Here is a 25624-nt window from a genome sequence, read left to right as displayed (position 1 = left end):
AATTTGTCAGGCAGTCATCAGCCATGACAGCAGATGTTATGATGGAAGTTACATCCTCTCACGCCCTCATTGGACTGAGAGCCGCCTGCCAAACTCAAAATAGGGCCATTATACCAAGCAAAATATTCAAATTTTGTTGAAAGCCTTTCATCATCGTTTTGACATGCTAATTATAACGTGTTACCTGCCAACATGTTTATCAACGCCATGCATTTTAATAGAAAACTAATGATGCTCCGCTGTTTTAGTGTCATTCTTATAAGATAAACTAGGAGGTAAATGTGCTTTCTAATGCCCAAATATATGGCATCAAAGTTATTATTTTCCAACATAATATTCCAGCTACTCATCAGCTTAAAAACAAATTTTGCAGAAATTCATTGTAAATTTCAACAAGGGTTTCACTTATGAGGGAAACGGTGGGGCACTCCAGGTAGTTATTGACAGGTAGGCAGAGGCGGATCCTTCACTTTACCTGAGGCCCTGTGGCTCAGTCCAATCAGAAATTAACCGTGGTGCCCCTTCCTTAAAGGACATTGCTTAGCTAATATATAAATGCGCTTAGTACCTCACTAGACGTACATCATCTCATTACAGCCATGACAATAGTGGTGTCTTACCATGTTTTTTGAGTGATCTCCTGTCAACATTTCTCCTGAGTTGAAGTCTTCCTTCCATACATTGGGTATCGATCCATAAGGAACAACAGGAATCTTTCTGGCTCCAGCCAAATCTTCAACATTCCGCGTGACAGAGTATGCCTTCACCCTTTTACAGCATGTAAAATGTTGTGGTTATTCAAATGGAAAGAAAATATTAAAGGGAAACGTGTTCAATATTTCACAATTTACTTTCCACTGTACAATTATTGGCTACAGACATGCAATTGAACTTCTATGTTTAAGCACTGTGGCCCACATACACACACACGCACACACACACACACACACACACACACACACACACACACACACAATAGTGATATTGAGCATATATACCTCCACTTTGTATGCATACTCTACTGACTATTTACAATGTTCTGAGATTTTAAACAATATATACACCACCTACTACATACCACATTCCAGGACATATATTAGAGCAGATATACCTCTACATTTTATGCAAAATCTACTGGCTTTACTGCATATTTACAATTTTTTAGATTTTAAACAAATAAATACACCACCTACTAAGGCACACATTCCAGTACATATATGAGTCTCACTACTTTATGAAACATGCAATCGAAAAAGTTTACACATTATTACAAATATACAATTTTGGCGAGTTCTTCCAGTCAGTTCAAATTTTATCAGCCTATGTAAAACACAACATAGAATGTGATGAAATTATATAAATAGAGTGAGAAATAAGGTTGGTAACCTGCAATTCAAATAATTTAACTTGGTATGAGAATATAATTTGAATAACTGGAAAAGAAAGATGGCATCCGGTGAAGGGTATTACCTACAATTCACACTTCTACCTCTCACTTATCAAAATGTAATGATCAACTGTGCCATCGAGTCCTTACAGTTAGAGCAACTCATTGGTTCAGACTCCAGCCACCAGGAGGTGCTCTTCTATTAGGACAGTCAGTATGTATTTCTGCCCCTCTCTCGGGTCAGAAACACGTCTTTTAGGGTCTTGCAGAAGTTGGCTGGGTTTAATAAACCCATGAATGTGCAGATTGACTGTCCTGTCGTGATGTTTGGCAGAGCGGGGCTATGGGCAGTGCGCATACATCTCTTTGATAGCTTGGTGGCAATGGAGGTTTGTTAGGATGTCTTGTTGAAACCTCTGCTCTTTTAAACTTCAACAGCAAGTAGCTGGAAGTGGGTGCCCTGTTACTGAGCTATGAAGTCAGAGGCAACTTTCTTGAAACTGTTTTAGGTCAGAGATTTTTATTCACAGCCGAACGAAAACATATCTATGAACAGTAACATAATGCCAATCTACATAAACCATTCAGCTCATAGCATTGCCTAGTACATTGTACGGAAAGGGTCTGCAAGGCTCAATATAGGTGTTGTTTACTTAAATGTTTCGAAAAATAAGTCATATGATGTCTGCCCATGAAAGGGCAGTTTCAGGTGAACTAGCTGCTAAAGAGAAAGGTTTCCCAGCCATGCGTGCCCTTGGACAATGTGAACTGTATTAATGTACATTTTAGGTGCCTCTCTCACATAAGTGATGTTTGTAACAAAGATTGCTTTTATCATGGGTCTCGTCCAACATTGTGTCAAGTCTCCATATTGACAGTGACAGTATAAAGTTGTGAAATTTGGATAACTGACGTGCAATATATTCTGGCATTAATACAGTTACATATGTTTTGGTTTATGTGATACTGATATAAAATATCTTTTTCCACACAAAAAAATGTATATTGAGGTTCGTGTGCTCTATAAAGAAGTTGCTAAACAAGTGCCTGCAGACGAACCTCACACAAAATTTCAATTTGGACAATGTTAATATTTTGCTTGCTTGTGGCCGCTATTTATATAATAGTTTAAAACTTTACTAAATTTGAACCAAAACTCTACTTTTTATGTTATACTTATCCATATATTGGTCAATTAAAGAATTTCTGTCTCGAAGTAGAAAAGAAATTATGTTGATAGTCCTCTGCAAGTTCGCTGTACTCCACCCAGGACCAAAGGTTTTCTGAATAATAGAGGAATTAAAGTGGAAAAACAAAGAGTATTCTTAAGATTTTCCTGAATTTGTGAATGAATTGTCAAGGGTCCTTGTTCAACGGTTCTGTTCAGCCATGGTCTTTCTATAGATTCTTTGTCCCTACTTAACGTGGGAGGCTTTATGTGTGGTATTTACTGGGAGGGCGGGGGTTATCTTTATTGTTCACTGTGCTAGACTGGTAAACAGGGCTAGGATACATCAGTGTCAGAGGAATTCTGATAAAGACAGACTTTCATCAATCAGAGTTTTTTAAAGAAGGTTTTTGTAAGAAGTCCTCAGCCATAGAGCAAATTTTAAAGAGATGAAATTGCATTAAACTGATGAGAAAGGTGGAGAGGGGCACAGAACAGCAGCTAGAGATTTATTTAGGGATATCTACTAAGGACACGCTAGGTTTTTAGGATCAACCCATGTTGATCCTAAAAACTCTGGGGCAGATTTATGAGCCCCTTGCGCCAGTTTTGCGTCACTTTCCCCATGTTAAAAGTGACGCAAAAGTGGCGCAAGCGGCTCATAAATCTGCCCCTCTGTGTTCAGGCTTGGTAAAAAGACAAGAAGGTAGAATATCTGCTGGTGGCGGAAAGATTACATGCTTCCCATCTAATGGAAATAAAAGAATAACTGTCCTGCTTATTGTAGTAAATTGTAGTAAATTACTTATCTACGATTCTCCACTGTACTACTCTGTCAGAATGTTCCATGACATCATAGAATGCCTGAGTTCCTCTCTGTGTTAGAGTGTCAGTTAGTCAACTCAGGCTGAGCTGTTAGGAGCCTGCTCCTGGTGGGCTGTCTTTGTATCATCTATCTTCTCCTACTATCCTGATCTCCTATACTGGAACCAAGCTACTAATAAAGAAGTATCCTACATGTACAGATGGACTTTGTATCTTCCTTTACAACAATTTTGGCGATGATCTTAAGAACTGACGCGTGGAGTATGCAGTAAGGACAAAGCACTAAAGACACTACAGACTTTCAAAGGAGTAAGGACAACTAAGGAACCAAAGAATAAAGCACTAAAGACATTAAAGACTTTCAAAGGAGTAAGGACAACTATGGAACCGAAGGACAAGTAACTAAAGACTCACAAGACACGCCCTAGTCAGCCCCACCAGTGTCCTGTACCATCTGGACAGCCTGCTGCCTGGGCGTTTGTCTTCGCATTACTGAAAATATTGCTGTCACCTGGAAGACTTCAACAGTGAACAGTCTCTCTAGCAACAAGTCTCTCATACGCGCAATAGGTACGTACACCCTGCGGTGTTCTCTTGCGTTATTTGAGCCATCAACCCGCCTGGAAGTCTCGTGACTTGACAGCAAGTTTGGTCTACATCCTAGTGTTCCAACTATTATATTAGCAGAGACTGGCAATTTATACTTAGGCAAGCTACATCTAAGGAGGATAGCAGTGTATTTCAACTTGCACCCTGTTACTTTCTCCGCAGTCAGCGTAGAGGCAGAGACTGTGTGTTTTCCCTTCGAGTAGGTGTGCCTTGCTTTTGCCGTTTTGTACCCCAGAGTGGCCCCCCTTCATGTCAAATGGCAGCACAACTTTTAATTCAAATTCTACACGCGCACAGCATCTCCGGTGAGCCGACGCGTAAATTTGAAGAGGCTTGACTGTGACTGTGTTTTGCCGGTGAGTGGGAGCACTTTTCTTTGCTGTTTTGTGCACTCTTGATGTTGCATATGCCCCATGGCAGTTGAACCGCTGCCTTTCAAACAAGCCACGAGCCCCCCACAGCGCACACACACTCGACGTGCACAGTCTTACCGTTCTCGTAATGCCTGCATCCTCTCCTCTGTGACGTTCCGGCATTTTCGGATCGTGCCAGCTGCTTACCTACGCTCTGCTGCGCAAACGTGCCATGAGCCACCTGGCGCCGCTTCAAAAGCGTGCCGCCATCTTGTGGTTGGTTGTGGCTCACACTATAAACTGGTGCAATGTACTCTCTGTGCCAACCACGTTTCCTGTGCTTGTACTTTTGGACCGAGTGTGGCACGTAAGTGGTTTCATCGAGGGACTTGGTGACTGTCGCCTGTTCTGTTCGCTGCGTTCTCCTCCTCCATCAATTTTGCCAAGTGTATTCCGTTTAGGGACATAGTTCTTCACTGCGATGATGAGGTGGCTTCATGGAGGCTCCACACAGCCCTGCATCTCCAACCATAAAGCTGAACGTGCTCCATTACCATTGGGTTCGGGTGAGAGATCGCTCACTAGACTTTAAGACTTTCTCTTTCATTTTATTACATGTCATCATAAATGCATGTCCTATATTAGTGTGTGGGTTTGTTGTTATGTTTTGTTTTTAGGATCCTTAGCAGTTGTAACGTTTACTAGTGCAGTCTGTACTCGTTTATGGGAGGTTTTGGGGGTGTTGTGCCCAACCATGGGGAGGTTTAGAGAACAGTCTGTGCTCCGATTCAGTTTTTTTTTAAGTGTGGTGTGAGACAGTGAGCGTTACGTACACCTCACAGGTGTGGTGTACCTTTGGACGGTGTTAGTCCCTTTTTAGTCTTCATACGTAGAGTGTACCTGCTTATGGGGAGGTTGTGGGGGTAGTCAATGCTTCCAATTTAGTGTTCAGTTTTCCAGGATTAGTACCATGTGGTGTACCCTATTTAGGGGAGGTGGCAGTTTTTGTTGTGTTGTTTTTCAGGGTTAGTACCCTGCATTGTTCTCTATTTCTAGTGGAGGATGTGTTGTTTCCGGGGTTTGTACCCTTTGGTGTACCCTACCTAGGGGAGGTTGTGTTATTTTTCCAGGGTTAGTTCTCTGTGGTGTACCCTATTTATGGGAGGTTATGTTGTTTTCTAGGGTGTCTACCCTGTAGTGTACCCCACCTAGGGGAGGTTGTCTTATTTCCAAGGGTTAGTACCCTGTGTTGTTCCCTATTTTGGTGGAGGTTCTTTGGTCGGTTCCTAGCGTTATCATGGGTCTTCCTTTCTTGTTGACACTATGCTCCAATCGAAGTCCACCTGCATGGAACTCGTGGCCAAGGGTTTCACGTTTGTAGGACTGTGAGTGAGAAGCTTCTCTCTAGTGTTTAGACCTCTTCCGTTACTCTTAACGGATTTTAAGTGTCAACATGCCTTCTACCCTAACCAGGGGAACTTTTGGTTCTTTCCAGAGCGTTTTCTCTATGGTGTATCTTTGTTGTTGAGATTGCACTCTTCCGGTTATCTAGAGTGAATCTAACTCCTGTTGTATCTTTTATTGGGGATGTTGTTTTCTCCCAAGGGTCAGTGTCTACACCCACCTTTGTTTAACAGGGTGTTTACCCTGTGGTGTACCCCCTTATGGGGAGGTTGTGTGGGTGACCACCATTCTCTGTTGCATTGTTTTTTTTTCATCTAAGCCATGCTTTCTTTTTCCCTAAGGGAGGGGGATGGGGCGTAGTAATGTTATTTGCAATTTTAATGTATTCACTTATCTTTGCATCTTAATGCATTTCTGTTCATGCGAGTGGAATTTCTGATACCTCATGTAATACACCTTTGGATATGTGCATCTCATTGTTGTACTTTCTTGTTAATGATATATTTGAGGTATCTTACTTGTCTTTATCTTTATTTCGGCTGTTGTTCCCTAAGGAAGGAGGATGTGTAGTTAATTACTTGTCTACTATTCTCCACTGGACTACTCTGTCAGAATGTTCCATGACATCATAGAATGCCTGAGTGCCTCTCTGTGTTAGAGTGTCAGTTAGTCAACTCAGGCTGAGCTGTTAGGAGCCTGCTCCTGGTGGGGCTGTCTTTGTACCATCTATCTTCTCCTACTATCCTGATCTCCTATACTGGAACCAAGCTACTAATAAAGAAGTATCCTACATGTACAGATGGACTTTGTATCTTCCTTTACAACTCTTATACTCCGGAAGTCTGCCTACAAAAAGGTTAATATGATGTTTGTAAAAGACTAAGGTAGATATTGAACAAGAGGGAAGACATGATTGAGCCTTGGGATACACCAGCTGTGGGCGTGAATTGTTCAGTGGGGAAGTGAAATGATGAGCAAGAACATAGCCATGATCCTATCCATAAGGTATGACGAATCCATTTCAGGACAGAACCTTTAACCCCTTAGGACCTCATTAAAAGTTGCATAATTTCACTTGGAGTGAAAATCCTGGGTAGAGGTATGCCAGCTGCAATTAAAAGTGCAGTGTCTCCTGGCCCGGAATAATTGGTTCTTCAAACTCCAGATCTGAAGATACTGGACCTGTGGTCTCTGCTGCTGGTGCTATGGACTGTAGACTGCAGCACACCTTGGCCCCCATCAAACCCCTACAGCATCAGGGGCAGCAGACACTGCTGTTCCTGGTTAGGCAGAAGCTTGCCATAATCCATCAAACTCCTGCTGCACATCATCCCCTTACCTCCCACTGCCCGTCCACTGACACTTTCCATATATATAACTTTGAAGTTACTTATGTTTTAATGTACTGTTTATTAAATTGTTGAATTCGTTTATATATATATATATTCAAATTACTTTATAGATTTAATTTGCATAACTAAATATATATCTATGTAAAATGACTTTATATATATATATATATTCACTAAAAACATAGGTTTTACAGACGTTATAGTTAGGAATTAGCATTTAGAAAACCTTTGACATTCACAGAAAAAAAACATAGGTTTCAGGGACGTTATAGTTAGTTGGACATTTGACTCACATAAAACCAGAGAAATTCACCCGTTATAGTTAGTTGAGCTAACTATAACTCATGCGCCCGCAATGCACTGGTGATGACGTCACGTATTACATCACTCATGACATGGTCAGTGACATCACTCATGACATCTCAAATGACCTCACTGATGACATCATCCAGTGAATGTGGGTTTCTGTAAAGTGTAAATATTTTTCATATATATATCCATGCCAGGGTGTATTGAAGAATGAGTGGATTTACAAGTGCCTGAATGGGTTATTTAATAGGTGCGTGACTGACTGTATAAGTGAGTGATTGAACATGTGTTACTGAATGTATGGGTTAGTGACTAAACTGTGTGAAAGCCTGTATTAGTGTCTCAGTTGGTGTATAAGCGGCTGCATGGGTTGTGAGCAGCTACATGAGTGTCTATATGGGTTATTGATTTGTGGTCTGAGTATCTGAATGAGTGCCTGAGTGTCTGTGTGGGTGGGTGGGGGGGTGTCACTGTGCATACATGTCTGAGTGGGTGATTCACTGGTTGTATGGATTCAAAAGTACATCTGGGACGGGCCGTATGGGTGAGTTAGTGTGTGTATGGGTGTGTTGGTGAGTGAATGAATATCTCACTGGCATATGTGTGAGTAACTACATATGTTTTAAGGCAGTATATGTGAGTGTTGGAGTATATAAATGACTATACGTGAAAGTAAGTTATTTGAAGAGTGTGTGTATAAAAGAGTGTCTGCTTGTATCAGTGAGTGTATAAGACAGTAAGTATGTGTTAGTATCTGCATAAATAAGTGATGTGGTGTGGGTATAAATAATGCAGTTGGTTTGTATAACTGTATACATGAGTAAATGGGTATGTGATTGATTCTTTGCATGACTGACTAGGTGTGTGAGTAACTCTATGGATGAGTGGCAGACTGTGACTGTATGTATAGGTGTATAAGTGCATATTATAGTACTGTATTGATGAGTAACTGCATGTATCAGTGAGTGGATGTGTGTATAGACCTAGGAAATAGTGGGTGGTATGTAGTATCTGGCATTGTTGTGTGTATGGTTTCAAAAATAGTAGTCTGTATTTTAGAGTGCGTGTATCAAAGTTTATATTAGGACATCAGTATGTGCATCAGATTATCACGTGGATGATCTCATCAGTGATGTCATTTGAGATGTCATGAGTGATGTCATCAGTGATGTCACTGATCATGTCATGAGTGATGTAATATGTGACGTCATCACCAGTGCATTGCGGGTGCGTAAGTTATAGTTAGCTCAACTAACTATAACGGGCGAATTTCTCTGGTTTTATATGAGTCAAATGTCCAACTAACTATAACGTCCCTGAAACCTATGTTTTTTTCAGTGAATTTCAAAGGTTTTTTATATGCTAATTCCTAACTATAACGTCTGTAAAACCTATGGTTTTTCCAGTGAATTTCGAAAGTTTTTTAAATGTTAATTTCATATTTGAATATTTAGAAAACCTATATTTAAAAAAAAAAATTGTAATATTTTGGAACTCTATTATCCTTTTTTTATTAATTTTAAAAAATATGTAATGCTTTATATCTTCAAAAAACAAGTATCTATATATTTTTCTATTTTTTGGGGAGAAAACTGAAGTTCGGTACCGGTAGTGTACCAAGCTTCATCAGCACGCAAATCCTATCCGCCATATTGCTAAACTCATAAAGGATGCCCATTTAGTATCCGACGGGTTCATGGCACAGCGTCCTGTGTAACATCATACACGTATGTGGTTCCGCCAGCTGCCACTTTGGTATGCGATGGGTACGCAGTACCAAGCCGCGCCTTACATCATGTACGTATGGGGTCACACCCGCTGCGCGTTGCGTATGCGACAAGTGCATGCTGCCAGGCCCTGTGTTACGTCATAGACGTATGGTATCGCGCCGGGTACGCCATTCACTCATTTTTTTTGTCTCAAAACTAAATCTAAATAAGTTTAAAGTGTATATGAGAAGAAGCGATAATCTAAAATATTTTAAACATTTATATATTTCTAACTGTAATAAACTTATATTATGGTAAATATATTTTCTCAAAATCGCGTTGGGTGCGGCCTCCTTGCACATTTCCCATTGTAACAGTTGGAGGACCCCACCCATTTTAGTCATTCTCTCTACAGCATTTGATGAGAGACTCCTCTTCTGCTTAGAGAGCTTTTTTGAAAACTTTTTTCTATGTACACATATCTAACACTACACACAACATGCAACCATCATCTTCATCAATATTCATGCTCTGTAAAGTAGCCTTCCACCTGTGATAGCCATGCATCTAAAAGCTACATAACAGAAGTTTTCCCCACTGCCAGAGGAAACATGGTTGCATACGCTGTCCACAGCACAATTTAATGTGGTACGGCCCCAAGGCAGTATCATACATAGATAATGTACACACAGACACAGATAGATAGTGGAAGTGGGTACGGGCACGTGCGCTCGACTCCTTTTTATTAGCAGGGTCACATATCCAGTGATGTCTGTGCTGAATGCCTGTGGGGTGAGTGTAAACCAGCCCTCAGGGAATGGTTGCTGCTAGCATCAACTACAACAGTAATCATTGGATCACACACAGAGATTCAATAATAAAAGGGTCAATAGTTTGTGCTGCAGTAAGGTAGGGATACTAGATGTGAAATAATACAGAAAAGATTCTATCGTAAAAGAACCATAACTTGTGTTATACGGAGATACAGGCAGTAGATCTGAAATAATACACAAAAAGATTGTATCATAAAGGGTCCATCAGGTCTAGTCCACTCATATAGCCACATTAAAAGCATTCAGCATGTGCACAGCCAGCGATGATGCGTGCTGCGGTCGGGCCATACTAGGAACAATGTCTGTTGCCTACAGGACTGCCTCATCTGCAATCTCGATCTGAATTGTAAACACTGCTGTCTGCAGTGAAGGCCAGAGAGCGGTCAGCAAGGGCCCACAGCCACGTGGCGTTGACTTGAGCTGTCCTGTTTGCAGTACGCGAAGCAACAAAAACCGTGTGCGGACCCTGTGATGATGCATATGCGTGGTGCGGACAGAGCGCACTGGAGCAATGCCTTTTGCCTACAGGACTGCGTCATCTACAATAGCGACTCGATCTGAATTGTGAACACTGCTGTCTGTAGTGTAAATTGAAGGCAGTAGTGAGCACAGTCATCCATGAATACTTTTTCTCACTTCCTCTTCACAAAATACAACATAAATTACACAAAACTCTGCAATAAATAAATCAAAACAATTTGAATTGCGATCTCTGCTGTCCACTGTGTAGACTGTTATTCAGTGTTCTTTACCACTACCAAGAAGAATTTGGTCATTGTACTAGACCTATAAGTCATCTAAAGAAAGTTCTTCAAGCAAGTATACTAAAAGGCTATTGTCTATATTTCAATAGATGTTGTAGTTAGTTGCCTACTGGATTCTGTAATTAAACAATCAGCACTCGATCTGAATTGTGAGCCCTGCTGACCGCAGTGTAGGCCAGAGGCAGTGGTCATTAATGCCTCACAGCCACGTGCCTTTCGGATTCGAAAGCACGGTGTTGGTTGCACCTGATCGGAGGCGGTACACACAAATCATCACAGACTTTAACTTCTGACATCCTCAATCGCAGAATCAAGACTGCAGTCAGCCAAGCCCAATAATCATGTGCAGCAGTAGCTACGGAAGCAAAGAGTCTGATGCACCTCAACGGAGGGAGTTCTGTGAAAAACAAGCAGCAGGTAATATCGGACATCGTCCATTTTGGGATCAAGACACAGTTCCACTGTTGGGACCTAGAGCTGGTTGCACCTGGTCGAAAGGAGTACCTTCATCTCCACTCTCAGACACAGTTCTAACATCATCCATTGTGGGATCAAGACCCCGTTTCACTGTTTGGACCTGCTGTATCGCAGTGTACTCCACCGACTGCAGTCAGATAAGCCCAATAATCATGTGCAGCAGTTAGCTACGGAAGCACAGAGTCTGATGCACCTCAACTGTGGGAGTTCTGTGAAAACCAAGCTGCAGGTAATATCGGACATCGTCCATTTTGGGATCAAGACACCCTTCCACTGTTGGGACCTAGAGTTGGTTGCACCTGTTCGAAGGGAGTACCTTCATCTCCTCTCTCAGATGCAGTTCTAACATCATACATTGTGGCATCAAGACCCCGTTTCACTGTTCGGACCTGCTGTACCGCGGGGTACTCCAGCGACTGCAGTCAGCCAAGCTCAATGATCATGTGCAGCAATTAGCTACAGAAGCACGGAGTCTGATGCACCTCAATGGAGGGAGTTCTGTAAAAAACAACAAGCAGCAGGTAATGTCGGACATCGTCCATTCTGGGATCACGACACCGTTCCACTGTTGGGACCTAGAGTTGCTTGCACCTGGTCGAAGGGAGTACCTTCATCTCCACTCTCAGATGTAGTTCTAACATCATCCATTCTGGGATCAAGACACCGTTTCACTGTTGGGACCTAGAGTTGGTTACACCTGGTCGAATGGAGCACCTTCATCTACACTCTCAGATGCAGTTCTAACATCATCCATTCTGTGATCAAGACACCATTCCACTGTTGGGACCTAGAGTTGCTTGCACCTAGTTGAAGGGAGTACCTTCATCTCCACTCTCAGATGTATTTCTCACATCGTCCATTGTGGGATCAAGACACCGTTCAACTGTTGGGACCGATAGTTGGTTACACCTGGTCGAAGGGAGTACCTTCATCTGCACTCTCAGATGCAGTTCAAACATCGTCCATTTTGGGATCAAGAGACCGTTCCACTGTTGGTACCTGTTGGACTACTGTGTTAGTAGAATACAGAGCACTCCACGGTGCTGGGCCTCAGGCTGGGTGCTGTCTGCCTGTGTTGCTGTAGCCAGCGTTGATCTCAGGAGCCTTTCCAGCTCGCAGACCTCGGGCCAAAAGCTTCCGCCGGCATGTGGTGGGCCCTCTTTAACATACAGCGTGTTGAAAAGTGAACTGTGGGGCATATGTGCGTCGCAGCGGCCATGACGGTTTATGGGTACCAGCAGGCTGAGATCATTAGTCCCGCAGCCACCTTCGCTCACAGCGTCAGCCTCGTGGTGGTGTAAGCTGCGCAGACCTGACAGACATGTTCACCATTCCGGAAGAGAACCACGCCCAGAGAAACTTGCTTTTTAATCATACCCCTAAGCTAGCCTTGCGTACGCCGAGCCAGCCCACTACGCTAAAGATTTTGGGGAGGAAGGGGCACATACATGCTATGTTTTCGTAATCTTCCCTACTGACTGTACTATCATGGTTGCGTCCACTGTCCACTTCACTCAATAGACCATCAGTGTATGTTTACATGTACATGTCTGTGCTCTGCATACTCAAGTCTGTCCGGCAGATCCCTTCAACACTTTGCATTGTATACATTTATAACCGAGAATCACTTGCCACCTTCACACATACTTTGCTCCCATCTCTCCCCGCATTCCGCATTGTGTGGCAGAGGTGCTATGTTTGGTTTGTGTACATGGCTAGCCACGGTTTCAACAGTACGTAGTGTTGTTGTGTCTGCTAGGTGTACATGTTGTTTGTCATGTTGTATGTGATTATATATGGTAGCGTGTTTATTTACGAACAGTGGTTTCTCCCATTTACATATCGCTGTGTTAAAGAGGATACAGAACTTTCTCACTGGTGAAAAGTGGGACCACAATGGCAGTCATTCATTACTATGCAAGAATGTCCAACTGCACAACGCTTCTAACCTTACAGCCCCCAATTTTGCGTGCTTTCTTAAAAGCACGCCAACTCCCACAATCAGACCAACATTCACACAGCTGTCTAACGGCAATTATCTGCTTCTTAATAACATGGACTGCTACGCAATGTGAGCTGGCATACCGTATGTCCTTACTGTTTCAAACCGGATAACTTCCTCTGGCAATCTCTATTCCCACCCACACAAAGTAACTCCCAAAGTTCAACTTGGCCTTCAATACCTACTTTGATAACAGATTTTATTAAATGAAACAAACTAAAAGCGATTTTGTTTCAAACAGAAGTGTCACTCGCTTCTCCAACAGAAATTTATCGACTGCAGATAGCACGAACTTCAAGTAAAATACACTCTCTTTTAAATACGAACCTCCCATTACACTTTGTGAATTGTTACACAATTTTCAACACATCTGACATTTAAGGTCTGGCACACTTTTTTAACACTGTCTCCTCTGGCCTTGTCACAGGCTTTCAAACTGTTTTTAGTCTAATACCAGACTTCATTCATTCGATCATCTCTGGAATAACAGGAACAGTGCCCATAATTCTCGCTCTGTTTGCGGCCATCCTACTACTATTTTAACTTGTTGAAAATGGCTGCGCTCCCTCTGGTAACAAGCATATCCGACAGAATACGCCTCTACGCGAAGCTACATCAATGCCGTGAAAAAACTGAACAACTTTTCAGTTGCCTGCCTCTATCTATTATCGGAGCCAGCTGCAACATGACATTTATTTACACATATACAATCTGCGTGCAACCATCTTTGACTGGTGAATGGATCTGTGCCTTGCCAACATCCCAGCAAATGCTCCCGATATCCAGCAGGTAATGGAGTATCTTGAAAACCATGAACTTGATTGTTCGGGCAGTGGAACAATGGCAGATGCAATGCAAAAAGGTATCCTGGTGGAATGGGATTTCTGCGCAGCTGCGAAAGATCTCATGCAAAGTGCGACCTTTGACAACATCGCAGATTGCCTGCCAATTCAAATTGCCGCTCCAACATTCGAGGAACATTACTGTCCCTTCGAGGATATGAATTGGATCGCTTCGCTTTTCTCACACGATGGCAACAATCACCTCTTGGAACATTACGCATCTCAAGCCGCTGAAGAACTTCCGGACTGCAATCTCCAAGACTTGTAAGAAATTCACTTTATTCTTGGATTGATTTTTTCCAACTTTTTAAAACTTTTTCCTATATTTTTTTTTTAATACACTTCAATTGAACTATTTTCATATAATAACTTTCTAAGTATGCTTAGGCATTTGAACTCTGTTTTCATTATTGGCCCTTACAGCCCCAGACTAACCAGGGATGGATGATGGATGGCCTATGCAAATACGCTATTTACTTGCTAAATTAGCCTAAACCCGACATCCATTTTGAAACCATGTCTATTCTTTGTACACACGTCTCTCTGCCTGCCTGTTATGCACGAAGCCCTTTCACACAAATTAGCTCATCCTCAGCCTCTACTCACGAGCTGGCGATCAAGATAAAAAAACACGGCATTTTTTAGGAACTGGTTGGCACAGTGTGGTAATCATATCCTACCTTTATTTTCATTCTACAATTTACAGTCATTCATGTCTAATAGTTATTGTTTATGTCACATGGAACTGTAACATGTAATGTGTAATTGACTGATGCAGGAGCTTAGGTTTGAATACAGCAGAAGCAGTTGGAGTTTGCCTCAGCTGGATGCCTTAGCTCTTGCACCAGTGGGTCCATTTATGGCGCTTAAATAAAGACACTTTTTTTATAACTTGCAGACTCCATCGCTTTATCCCACACAGCCACTTTCTTAAACACACCTGATTTCACCATTTGTCTTCTGTGGCAGTGCAAAATTCTGCATTATATTCTTCACGATTATTTCTTTATTCCTGCTTGCTAAAACACTCCATTTGAGTCTTTAGACTGGTAGGGGTGAGTAGTTTGCTTCCCACTCCCACTATAGTCTAAACCTATACTAACACCACTTGCACAGCTATGCTACAGCGGCCAATATGCTACAGTGCCCAGAGCACATCAGTTTACAGCAATTAGCTCACGGTCTCATCCCCGAGTGTACCGGCACCTCACCTCAGCACCATCTCACTCTGGGCAAAACAGCACTTTCACACCGCTAGGGGTGAATACTTTGCTTCACACTCCTTGTATAGCACACCCTAACCACCCCACAGAGCTCACAGCGCTATAGTCTAAACCCATACTAACACCACTTGAACAGCTAAGCTACAGCGGCCAGTATGCTACAGCGCCCAGAGCACATCAGTTTACAGCAATCAGCTCAGGGTTTCATCCCCGAGTGTACTGGCACCTCACCTCAGCACCATCTCACTCTGGGCAAAACAGCACTTTCACACCACTAGGGGTGAATACTTTGCTTCACACTCCCTGTATGGCACACCCTAACCACCCCACAGAGCTCACAGTGCTATAGTCTAAATCCATACTAACACCACTTGCACAGCTATGCTACAGCGGCCAGTAAGCTACAGCACCCAGAGCACATCAGTGTACGGCAATCCGCTCGCGGTTTCATCCCCAAGTGTACCGGCACCTCACCTCAGCACCATCTCACTCTGGGCAAAACAGCACTTTCACACCGGTAGGTGTGAATACATCGCATTACACTCCCTGTGTAGCACACCCTAACCACCCCACAGAGCTCACAGCGCTCCTACCCTCCTCTTTCCTACTCTTTTTGCCCTTTTTTTCCCTTACTCACTTCAACGGAATCACAAAATGGCTGCCAACACTTCCTAGTTGCAACCGCTCGCACTGATCGCAGCCAATAAGCAGCAAGCTCGTGCTCGTAACGCCTCAGCCAATCAGATGGCAGAATTCCCAAATATCGATATTTGTAAATTTCGATATTTCTCAAAAACTACTGAACGGATTTACACCAAATAAACAAAAGCGTGCTTTCTAGACCAAGACCCTTCTCACTACCAAATTTGTGGTAATTCCGTTCACCCGTTCGACCTGTATCCTTGTCTAAAGTTTCCTATGGATATCTCAAATGTCATTTGAGATATCATCAGTGATGTCATGAGTGATGTAATATGTGACGTCATCAGCAGTGGATTGCGGGCGCGCGAGTTATAGTTAGCTGAACTAACTATAACTGGGGAATTTCCAGGGTTTTTTACGAGCGAAATGTCCAGCTAACTATAACATGTGTAAAACCTATGGTTTTTTCAGTGAATTTGCAAGGTTTTTTAAATGCTAATTCCTAACTATAACGTGTGTGAAACCTATGGTTTTTTCAGTGAATTTGCAAGGTTTTTTAAATGCTAATTCCTAACTATAACGTGTGTGAAACCTATGGTTTTTTGAGTGAATTTGCAAGGTTTTTTAAATGCTAATTCCTAACTATAACGTGTGTGAAACCTATGTTTTTTTTAATGAATTTGCAAGGTTTTTTAAATCCATTTTTTTTATTATTTCTTTTTTAAACAATATGCTACCTATGTATATAATCATAGATTTACTGTATCCTACAATATGGAATGGTTCACCTTTTTTAAATAAATGTTTAGATATAGTTGAACAACATAGTTAATATCTTCTACAAACCTTTATACTTTTTTTTTTTTTTAGGATTTTTTACCTTGCGCGTACGGTAAGCTTACGTTACGCACACGGTACGCTATAAGTACGGTGCACGTACGTAATATCTATGCTCCGTGTGCGCATGCGTACGCGATTTACGTACGCATCCGTACTTCGTCTGCGACGCGTATGCGCTTGCTTCCTACGCGCATGCGCGCGTTTTATTTTTTGCGCATGCGCGCGTGCACCTTACGCGGAACCGCCGTACGCGCATGCGCGCGTGCCTCTAATGCGCATGCGCGCGTCTTACGTACGCGCATGCGTACTTTTGCCGTGCGCGTACGGTAAGCGTACAGAGCGCGCACAGTAGGTCATGTGATCCAGAAACAACACTTTTCATTGGTTTAAACTTCTTTCATTTCCAGAAACTTCCAACACCACACCCATTCCCCTCATTATTGCGTGTGATTCCCTAGGAGAAGGAACTGAAGTGTCTTTGGGATACAATGGCAGAGCAGCAGTCCTCTTCTGGGAGTGAGCAAGACAGCATTATCAGACAGAGAAAGAGGAAACAGAAGGATTCTTTTGTCTGGCAATATTTTACATTTCCAGAGGGGCAGAAGAAAGTCAAGGCTCCATTAGTCACCTGCAAACTTTGTGGGCATGTCTTGTCTAGAGGAGATCCAAAGAAGAAGTACTCTTTTGGAATCTTCACTATGTTCAGACACATTAGGGATGTACATCCCAAGACTTTTGCTCAAGCTACTGCAGCAACCCCTTCAGCAGCTCAGCCGAGCACATCCATAGCTGCTCAGCCGAGTACATCTTCGGCAGCTCAGCCAAGCACTTCCTCTGCGGTGGGAGCGTCACCCTCTTCTGCTCCTCTGGACATTTACCCTCGGTTTCAGAGTGTACATATAAGGTGCAATACTTACTACTCTCTTACTGCTTTTGGGGAGTCTAGTATTCCTCTAATAGACAATAAGATAGAACAGCACAAGTGCGGTACCTTATAATATTGCCATTCTTTCCTTCCTCTGTCCCTGTATTAACACAACGGCTCTTTTAAGAGCCACCTTACCTCACATTTTATTTTATTTTTATCACTTTTAAAAAAAAAAAATTCTACCGTGCGCGCACCCATTTTTTTTTTTTTTTTAATAAAATCTTTATTTCACCCTTCAAGGTACTTGAGGGACCACAAGGGAAATGAGAAAAGCAGAGTGAGGAGAAGTGAAAAAAAGGGAGTATGAAAGTAAATGTGTGATAAATACAGATATTTCAAACTTACCTGACCAACAAAATAACTTAATTATCAATAACTGTTTTTTTTAATTGCTAGAAAAAAGGATTAATTTTCCTAAATGTTCTTTCTCAATCTGTAAAAAAAGAAAAAAAGTATTAATATTTAACAATACATTTTAGAATACAGTAAACATATTTTCATATTTAAAAAAACAATATTTTGCCCTTTTTTGCTGTTTTCAGAATATATTGAATTTCACTGTAAATCGTGAAACCAATTGCATTCATCACTTAACAGCGGGCAAAAAAATTAACAATCTGAAAGATTGTTTAAAAAAAGCCCTGAATCTCTTCTCAGTAAAACATACCTTTATAGAAATGTAACATATTTAATAAAAACATCATCTAAAAACAATAACTATTTGCAATAAATATCGTCTGTAAATCTTGTTGCTTAAGCACATACACCAAAATAATATCTGTCAAAGAAGTCCACAAGAGAAATTTTTACCTTTCCATGAGGCCAAATGGTAATTTTTAAATTCTTTTTTGATGAAATATCCAATGGTAATCCAATAAAATCGCAACAATGATTTGTTTAGATGTTGCAATTTGTATCTAAAATTTTGGTTTCAGAAAAATTAAATAGGAATTTGGTAATTCTGCAGGCAAACGTTGCTTGAAAATCAATTGAGAATCATTACACAGTGTCCAGCCTTTTTCACATTTAAGATAAACTGTGCAATGACCAGAAGTTATAGAAGGTCCATCATGGAAAATTATTGCAACTGCAACAAAAGTTTTCCAGATATTGATAATTGATGTCCTGTAAACTTCTTTATTAAAGTGTCCAATTTTGAACCATCAGCTCTACAACGTTGCATCATTAAAATTACATACTGTCCATATTTCTTTAAAAATAACGTTGAAAACATGTCTGATTTACATTTACAACATTCCATGTTGTGATTGGCATCTTTAACTAATTTACTAAAAGTCACTGATTTAGTCTCTGGTAATGTTAAATATATAAACCTTTCTGAATCAACATTAGAGCTGCATGTGTTGAAACAGTTTTCACAACTATGTTCCCATTTATAAGAGAGACCAAACATATTTTCTATTTCTACCCCTTCTTCTTCCAGTACCATAAGGATATACATCAAGAATTCCTGTGCATCTTGCTGGACATTTTGAGTAAACTGTGTACATCCTGAACATACATCTAAAAGTTTTTTAACATCAGAAGCACTTTCTATTTTAGTTTTATCAATACTCAGCTTCTCAAAAAGAAAACTCATCAGAGAACAAAATCTTTTTTCATGATTTACTATTATCTGCTCTTGCAAACTTTCAAGATAAAATACAACATTCAGCACTACATTAGCATAGCAGTTGACACCAGAGCTATTTTCAAAATGACAACCAACAACCTCTTGAACATTGTCCTTTTTCTTTTTGCTTGCAATCACATCACTCTCCTTTTGTTTTCTCTTCTGTACATCCTCATTACAGATATTCTCAATTCTCCTTTTCCGAGAAACAACACGTTTTTCAAACACAGGATACTGACCTAAATGAGGAGCATAGGTTCTTCTTAATCTATTATACTCCTTTACACAATTTGCATCAGCACTAACTTTTGAGTCATCAAAATCTATCATGAATAAACCAGATAATGTTTTCACTCGTGACAAAGCAACATATGCCATACCTTCTTTGAACACAGTAGAACCAATGTTTACAAAAGCACCATCTACAGTTAATCCTTGAGATTTGTGAATAGTTACAGCATATGCTAGAGAAAACAGAAACTGTTTCCTACGTACATATAAGTCTTTTACAAGCAAAAAACGGACTGAACAACGACTAATGTCTTTAACCTCTTCAATCTGATCAAATTTTATTTTTAAGAATTAAATCCCATCTTTTTTCTGGTATTTCACAAAACCCACAACTTTACCCATAGCTCCATTCACTAAACCTTTTTCTACATCCAAATTTCTTCTTAAAAATACTCGACAGTTCATACAAACATAAAGATTTTTTTCTAATCCAGCTGTTTTCGAAATGTTCTTCTCTAGAGAATCCAATTTATTTTTCAATTTGCCTGTTAATGTAATAGACATTCCTTCATGCTGAATTTTGTCCACTGCTTCCATTTCCTTAATCTCTTCCTTTTCCAATTTCAAAAGTTCCTCATTGAATATCGAGCATTCACATAGTGTTGGCATTAAGCAGATTACAGTATTTTTTTCTGCAATGTTCTGGTATATTTTCTCTGCAACTATTTCTTCACTTGGAAATAAATTATGTAGCAACTGACTCTGTAATGCTTTTCTGCCAACTTCTGTGAGTAGTCCAATTCTGATATCTTTCAGAATACTTGCATAATCTTCATCATTTGCTTGCCTCATATTGGTAGTGAGTTATTTGTACTCAAAGAATGACCAAATATTTGCATTACCAATACTTCCTAATGACTTCTTCGTGTCTTCATGTGTCACAGTATTAAACACTGGTTGTCCTTTAACTGGAGTGAGCTGCAGAAGATCCCCAAAAACTATAACATGTTTTCCACCAAATAACACGTCATAGTCTCTCTTTAGAATTTGCTGCATTCTTAAATGCACAAAGGCAAGCATTAAGTTTGATACCATGCTTACCTCATCAATAATGAGAACTTGCATCTTCTTCAACACTCTTGAAACTTCGAAGCATGCTTCTCCTGTTAGCTTGTGATATTCTATTTTGTTCTCATGCTCCACTGGTAACATTAGCAAGCGATGTAAGGTAATTCCTTTTATGTTATATGCTGCTAACCCAGTTGGAGCAGTAACAACACAAGACAAAGTTGAATCTGTTTTTTGCTGTAGGTAGCTTCTGATGACTTTAATTAAGAAACTTTTTCCAGTCCCAGCTTGTCCACTCACATACATCCTGATTGGTTCAAATGATGTGCATGAGCACTCTTTCTTTTCATGTAGTAATCCATGATCAATTTTTTTTGTGACTTCTTCATAAATTTGTTGTTGTTCTTCATTCAGTTGCTGTTCCAAATTTGGTAAGTCTATTAAATCTTCCTGAGCTTGATTCATAGCTGTTTCCACTTCAGTCATTGCTATTGCAGCTTCATTTTCTACGATTGGTTGTCCTAGGGGATCTTGACTGAGCGTTCCAGAACTTTGGCTGTCTTGAGAACTGTCTGTAGCTACTTCAGCTGCAACTGTAGCTTCCTGTTCAATTTCTTCATTTAACATTTGTACATAATTTGTGAAAGTACTGCATTCAATCGTCATATCTTTACATGCATTAAAGGAATCTTCATAGCTGTGAAAATCTCCAAGTAATTCATCCTCTGAACGCCATGGTTTAAACAGCTGTAAAAGTGCTAAGTAGTAAAATTCCTTTTTGTCAAGAGTGTCGCAACTCAGCTTCCTGTGATTAATCAAACTTCCTTTTGTTTGCTTCACCAAACATCCTTCCTCACCAATGACTTTATATTTTCCATTGTTGATGTCTTCTGTGGCTTTTCGTGTAAAAATGTAGTTCTGCAGCACTTCATAGAGACACATGTTCTCAAGATGACGACTTCTTTTTGGGTAATATGTGTCCAACATGTTTGATTTCAAAATATCTGTACTTTCCGGGTAATTCTCTGCCAAATATTCAATTTCTCCAACAGATTTCAGTACCCGATTTCGCATTCCTGCAAGGCCTAAACTTACCCAAATTATTCTTCTGGATTTGGAGTACAGACTTGCAGATGATAACCTATCTGAGCATTCGTAGGATCCAATTTCTCGATGCGATAACATCTTTAAACTGAAACTGTATAGCTTCTTACTGACAGTCTTCTCGTGAGAAATCTCTTCCCACATTTCCTTCAATTCCGTTTTCTCAGATTTAGTGATGTAAGATGTGACATACCGAGCAACAGAATTAGAATTGTCAGCAACATACTGTATATCCATGTTAGCATTCCACATGGATAAAATGACTGGGTTGCAGTCATTTATATATTTTGACTCTTCTTTTCTTCTTAGGTTGTACGTATTTTTGGGAGATTTTCTTGTAATAGTATGTCGCACAGCTGACATAAAACTGTTGACTCTTCCTTTTGAAAGAACAGGTAGTGGAAATCCAAATCAACATTTTGTGTAGAATTTTTCTTTACTCTTGTACTTTCATCAACAGTATTTTCCACACCGATGACTTTGGAAACGTAAAGCTTGCTCTTTTAAGTTTTTCTCTTCTGTGCTTTTAGGTATAGCACATGTTGCATATTCTTCGATGAAACTTAAAACTGCATCATCAGAATCTGTTCCAAATTTTGGGGCATCCTTGATCCACAACAGCATATGAATATGAGGAGCACCTCTTGCTTGGTACTCTTTTCACCAAAAGAAATCCACAACTTCTCCAAGAGGTGGATTTTTTTTATTGCAGATGAAGGACATCATAGCCTCAAATCTATGATTGAAATATCTGCAAACATTAACCGCATCCAATGAGCACAATTCTCCTGCTGTCTTGTATTGGATGTTTTCAATATTTGAATTTGCCTCTCGAAGAAAATCCAGAAGATCATCCCAAGCGTACTCAGCACAGCTTAGGGTGAGAAACCATGTAGGAGTTCCTAAATTCCGTAACATACATTTCAATTCTCCATGGCGTCGGTACCAATATTCATTAGTTTCACGCTGACAAGCCATCAGATTCATCAATTGTGATTCCAAATGATCATCTCGCTGTTGCACTTTGTTCATAAAATCCTTTGCAGACACATTATGTAGATGTACTCCACTTTTTAAAATGTGATTTACTGCATAAGATAGTGCAGACAAGTCACTTTCAAATAAAAGATGGAACAAATAAGGAATACTTTGACAAAATCTTGGATCTTCTGCATATGATCTTGTAGTCCGATACTCAGAAGCAGGAATCTGTACTGGACGTTCATCATATCGTCCACCTTTTCCTGTAGGAAACAGCTGGGGGAAAACAACGAGCTTCCAAGCTCTCCTCCCATACACTCACGGGAGTTCCTTGTGCTTTTTTCATCTGAAACAGATCAAAGTGTTTGCCATAACTTCTTTTGAATGAAGAGCATGTATGCTGAAATGTTCATAAATTTCTTCTTCTTTTGACTTATCCACTTTTTCAATTTGCCCAGCTGGTATTCCTGAGTCTGGTAGTAAAACTTCTTCATCTTCATCCATATAAATTGTTTCATACCATTTATTATTTCTTTTCAAATATAAATTTTCTCTTTGTACTTTTCGTACATCTACCAGATCCTGCCAAATTTTCTTATTCTTTGTTGGGACTCCATTAACCAGAATAACTAATGGTTCAGTTTCCAATCTATCTGCATCAATTGTTTCCATATTTTTTTTCAAATCCAATGGCAAATAGACAACTCTACCGTTTAAACCACTTTGTAAATCCGAAGGAGGTAATTTGCCTGTTTTTGGCTCCATACGCACTATGGTCTGAAACGGATGGACACATTGAATGAGTATAGACTCATACGTATTTAAATCAGAAAGTTCTGCAGGAATATCAACCAATTCTAAATTATTATGTACAGCTCTGGCTGGCATTCTATTTTCTTCTAACTTGTTATAACAGTATTTACAAATACGCTGATCTTCACCCAAATCAAAACTATTTTCCAGAAATATATATGTTGCAAAATCCTTCCACTTATAATTATCTTCATTTTCACTTTTTTTATACAGATCAACATTTCTTGTTTGAATTTTGTAATGGCTTCTCCGGCAACAAATACAAGTAATATTTGGTCTTTCATTAGAGATGATAGTAAATTTTGTCATTTGATCTTCAAAATTTTTACTAACAGTGGGTTCTACATTCTCTTCCACATTTTCTTCAATAACTGTGTCATTACCTGCACTTTCTTGTTCCGGACCGAAGTAACTAAACTGAATTTCATCAGTAACCTTCTGTACATCTGATACAGATCCACGGAACAGAGCCCTATTCAACTCATTTAACTTTTGTGCTGGACTTTTAGCAAAATACAATCTTCTCACAAACTTTCTCATTTCAGTATGATGAACTGCCAGCATCCTAAAATGGTGAAAAACACTTTGGCAAACTTTCCTAGAAAGACAAGCCAGAGAATGTCCTTGCAAACCAGTATTCTCTCTCACTCTACATGGATATAGTCTTTGAAGCATCTTAATCTTCTGTTTAACACTTTTTTTTACTATATTCTCTTAGAAACTCACGTAATTTATCAATAGATTCTTGTCTTACAGTACAAATACTACTACAATTCCAAGTGTACACTGGGGCTTTGGGACGTCTCCCCATAACCTCATCAGCTTTCACTTCTTCCTCATTTCTTGGAACCATTTTCTCCTTTTCCATTACACAACCATCTTTCACTTCATAAGCACGACCTCTGGTGTCAACTGAATGCAGCAAACTCTTACTTTGAAGATAACTCTCTTCATTAAAAAATGGTTCAGTATTTGAACTATGCATCCATTCTCCTAAAAACACTTTACAAAAGTTATTTCTTTTCACTACTCTTTTAGTTTTGCTTTGTGACTTCATTACATTGACCATTTTATCTAATGTACGGATCCTGTTCAAAATTAAAATGAATAGTTTTCTTTTTAAATCTAAAGCTTTAGCTACAATTGATTCAATATCTTTCTTTCTCTTATAAAACTTTGCTTTCTTCTTATATTTTTTCACATCCTTTAGCAAATTGGACATCACTCTTCTCTGAAACATTTTTCTACGAATGTCTTTAAATGCTGTTTTTCTTTTTAAGTCAATCTTTATTGCTTCTGATTGTACATTAGCATTTAGTAATTCCTGTTGTTTTCTACTTGAAACACTATTTGCAGTGGGGACATTTTTCAATTTTTTTCTTTTTTTGAAGATATTTAAAAAAAAATCCTTAGTCTGCTTACCAGAAGACTTTTTCTTTTTTCCAACATGAGGATCTTCAACTAATTTGGGTCCTCCAGTTGTCTTCAAATATAAATGTTTTTTCTGTTCTTTTCTCTTTCTTGATTTTATAGGCACCTTTAATTATTTCACTGTTGTTCAGCAATACCTGAAAGAAACTAAAAAAAAATACCTTTATATAATTTAAATATATTACCATATTTTTTTTGAGCTTTTCAAATCTTATAATACTATCTACCCCTTTCCTACGAGTGAAAAACACAATAAAACCAACACGAATTAAAGCTTACCCTTTCCTACGAATGCAATTCTAAAAGAACCAGAGTAACATGAATTAAATCTCTGACAACAATTCCTGTGTGCGCACAGACTCATGGTGTGATTCTAGGCAGAAAACGAAATTTGATTTGCAATTTGAAAGCACACTTACTACTGTGGTAGAGCAAGTGATAATTACTCTAACAGTCTGTCACATTTTCATTATAGTTTTCAGAAACAGAAAAGAGCACATGTCCAAACAGCTTTTTGAGACCATGAACATGTGTTACCTGGATGACGTACTACACTCTAGCAAAGGAAATGAGCCTTGGTGATGTTGAATGTATTAGCGTTACTCACTCCTATCTGAAACACCACACAGTGCTGAATAGTAAGCATGACTGTACAGGAGAAACAGCTTGCTCTCTGCTAAGAGTGTGCTTCTGGAG

General features: G+C 39.8%; 1 protein-coding gene across 4 annotated transcripts in view; it reads right to left on the bottom strand.

Moving 5' to 3' along the window:
* The window catches only part of LOC146834561 (vitellogenin-1-like), a 977187-nt gene that overhangs the window by 494942 nt on the left and 456621 nt on the right, over positions 1-25624 (bottom strand). For all 4 annotated transcript variants that reach the window (XM_085601961.1, XM_085601964.1, XM_085601963.1 and 1 more), the window contains one exon: positions 621-768. In XM_085601961.1, the coding sequence (XP_085458087.1) occupies positions 621-768 (148 nt within the window). The remainder of the gene's footprint in view (positions 1-620; positions 769-25624) is intronic.

This window comes from Triturus cristatus, chromosome 4_2 (assembly GCF_964204655.1).
Source record: "Triturus cristatus chromosome 4_2, aTriCri1.1, whole genome shotgun sequence".
Classification (NCBI taxonomy): domain Eukaryota; kingdom Metazoa; phylum Chordata; class Amphibia; order Caudata; family Salamandridae; genus Triturus; species Triturus cristatus.
This window is presented reverse-complemented; position numbering and strand designations above follow the sequence as displayed.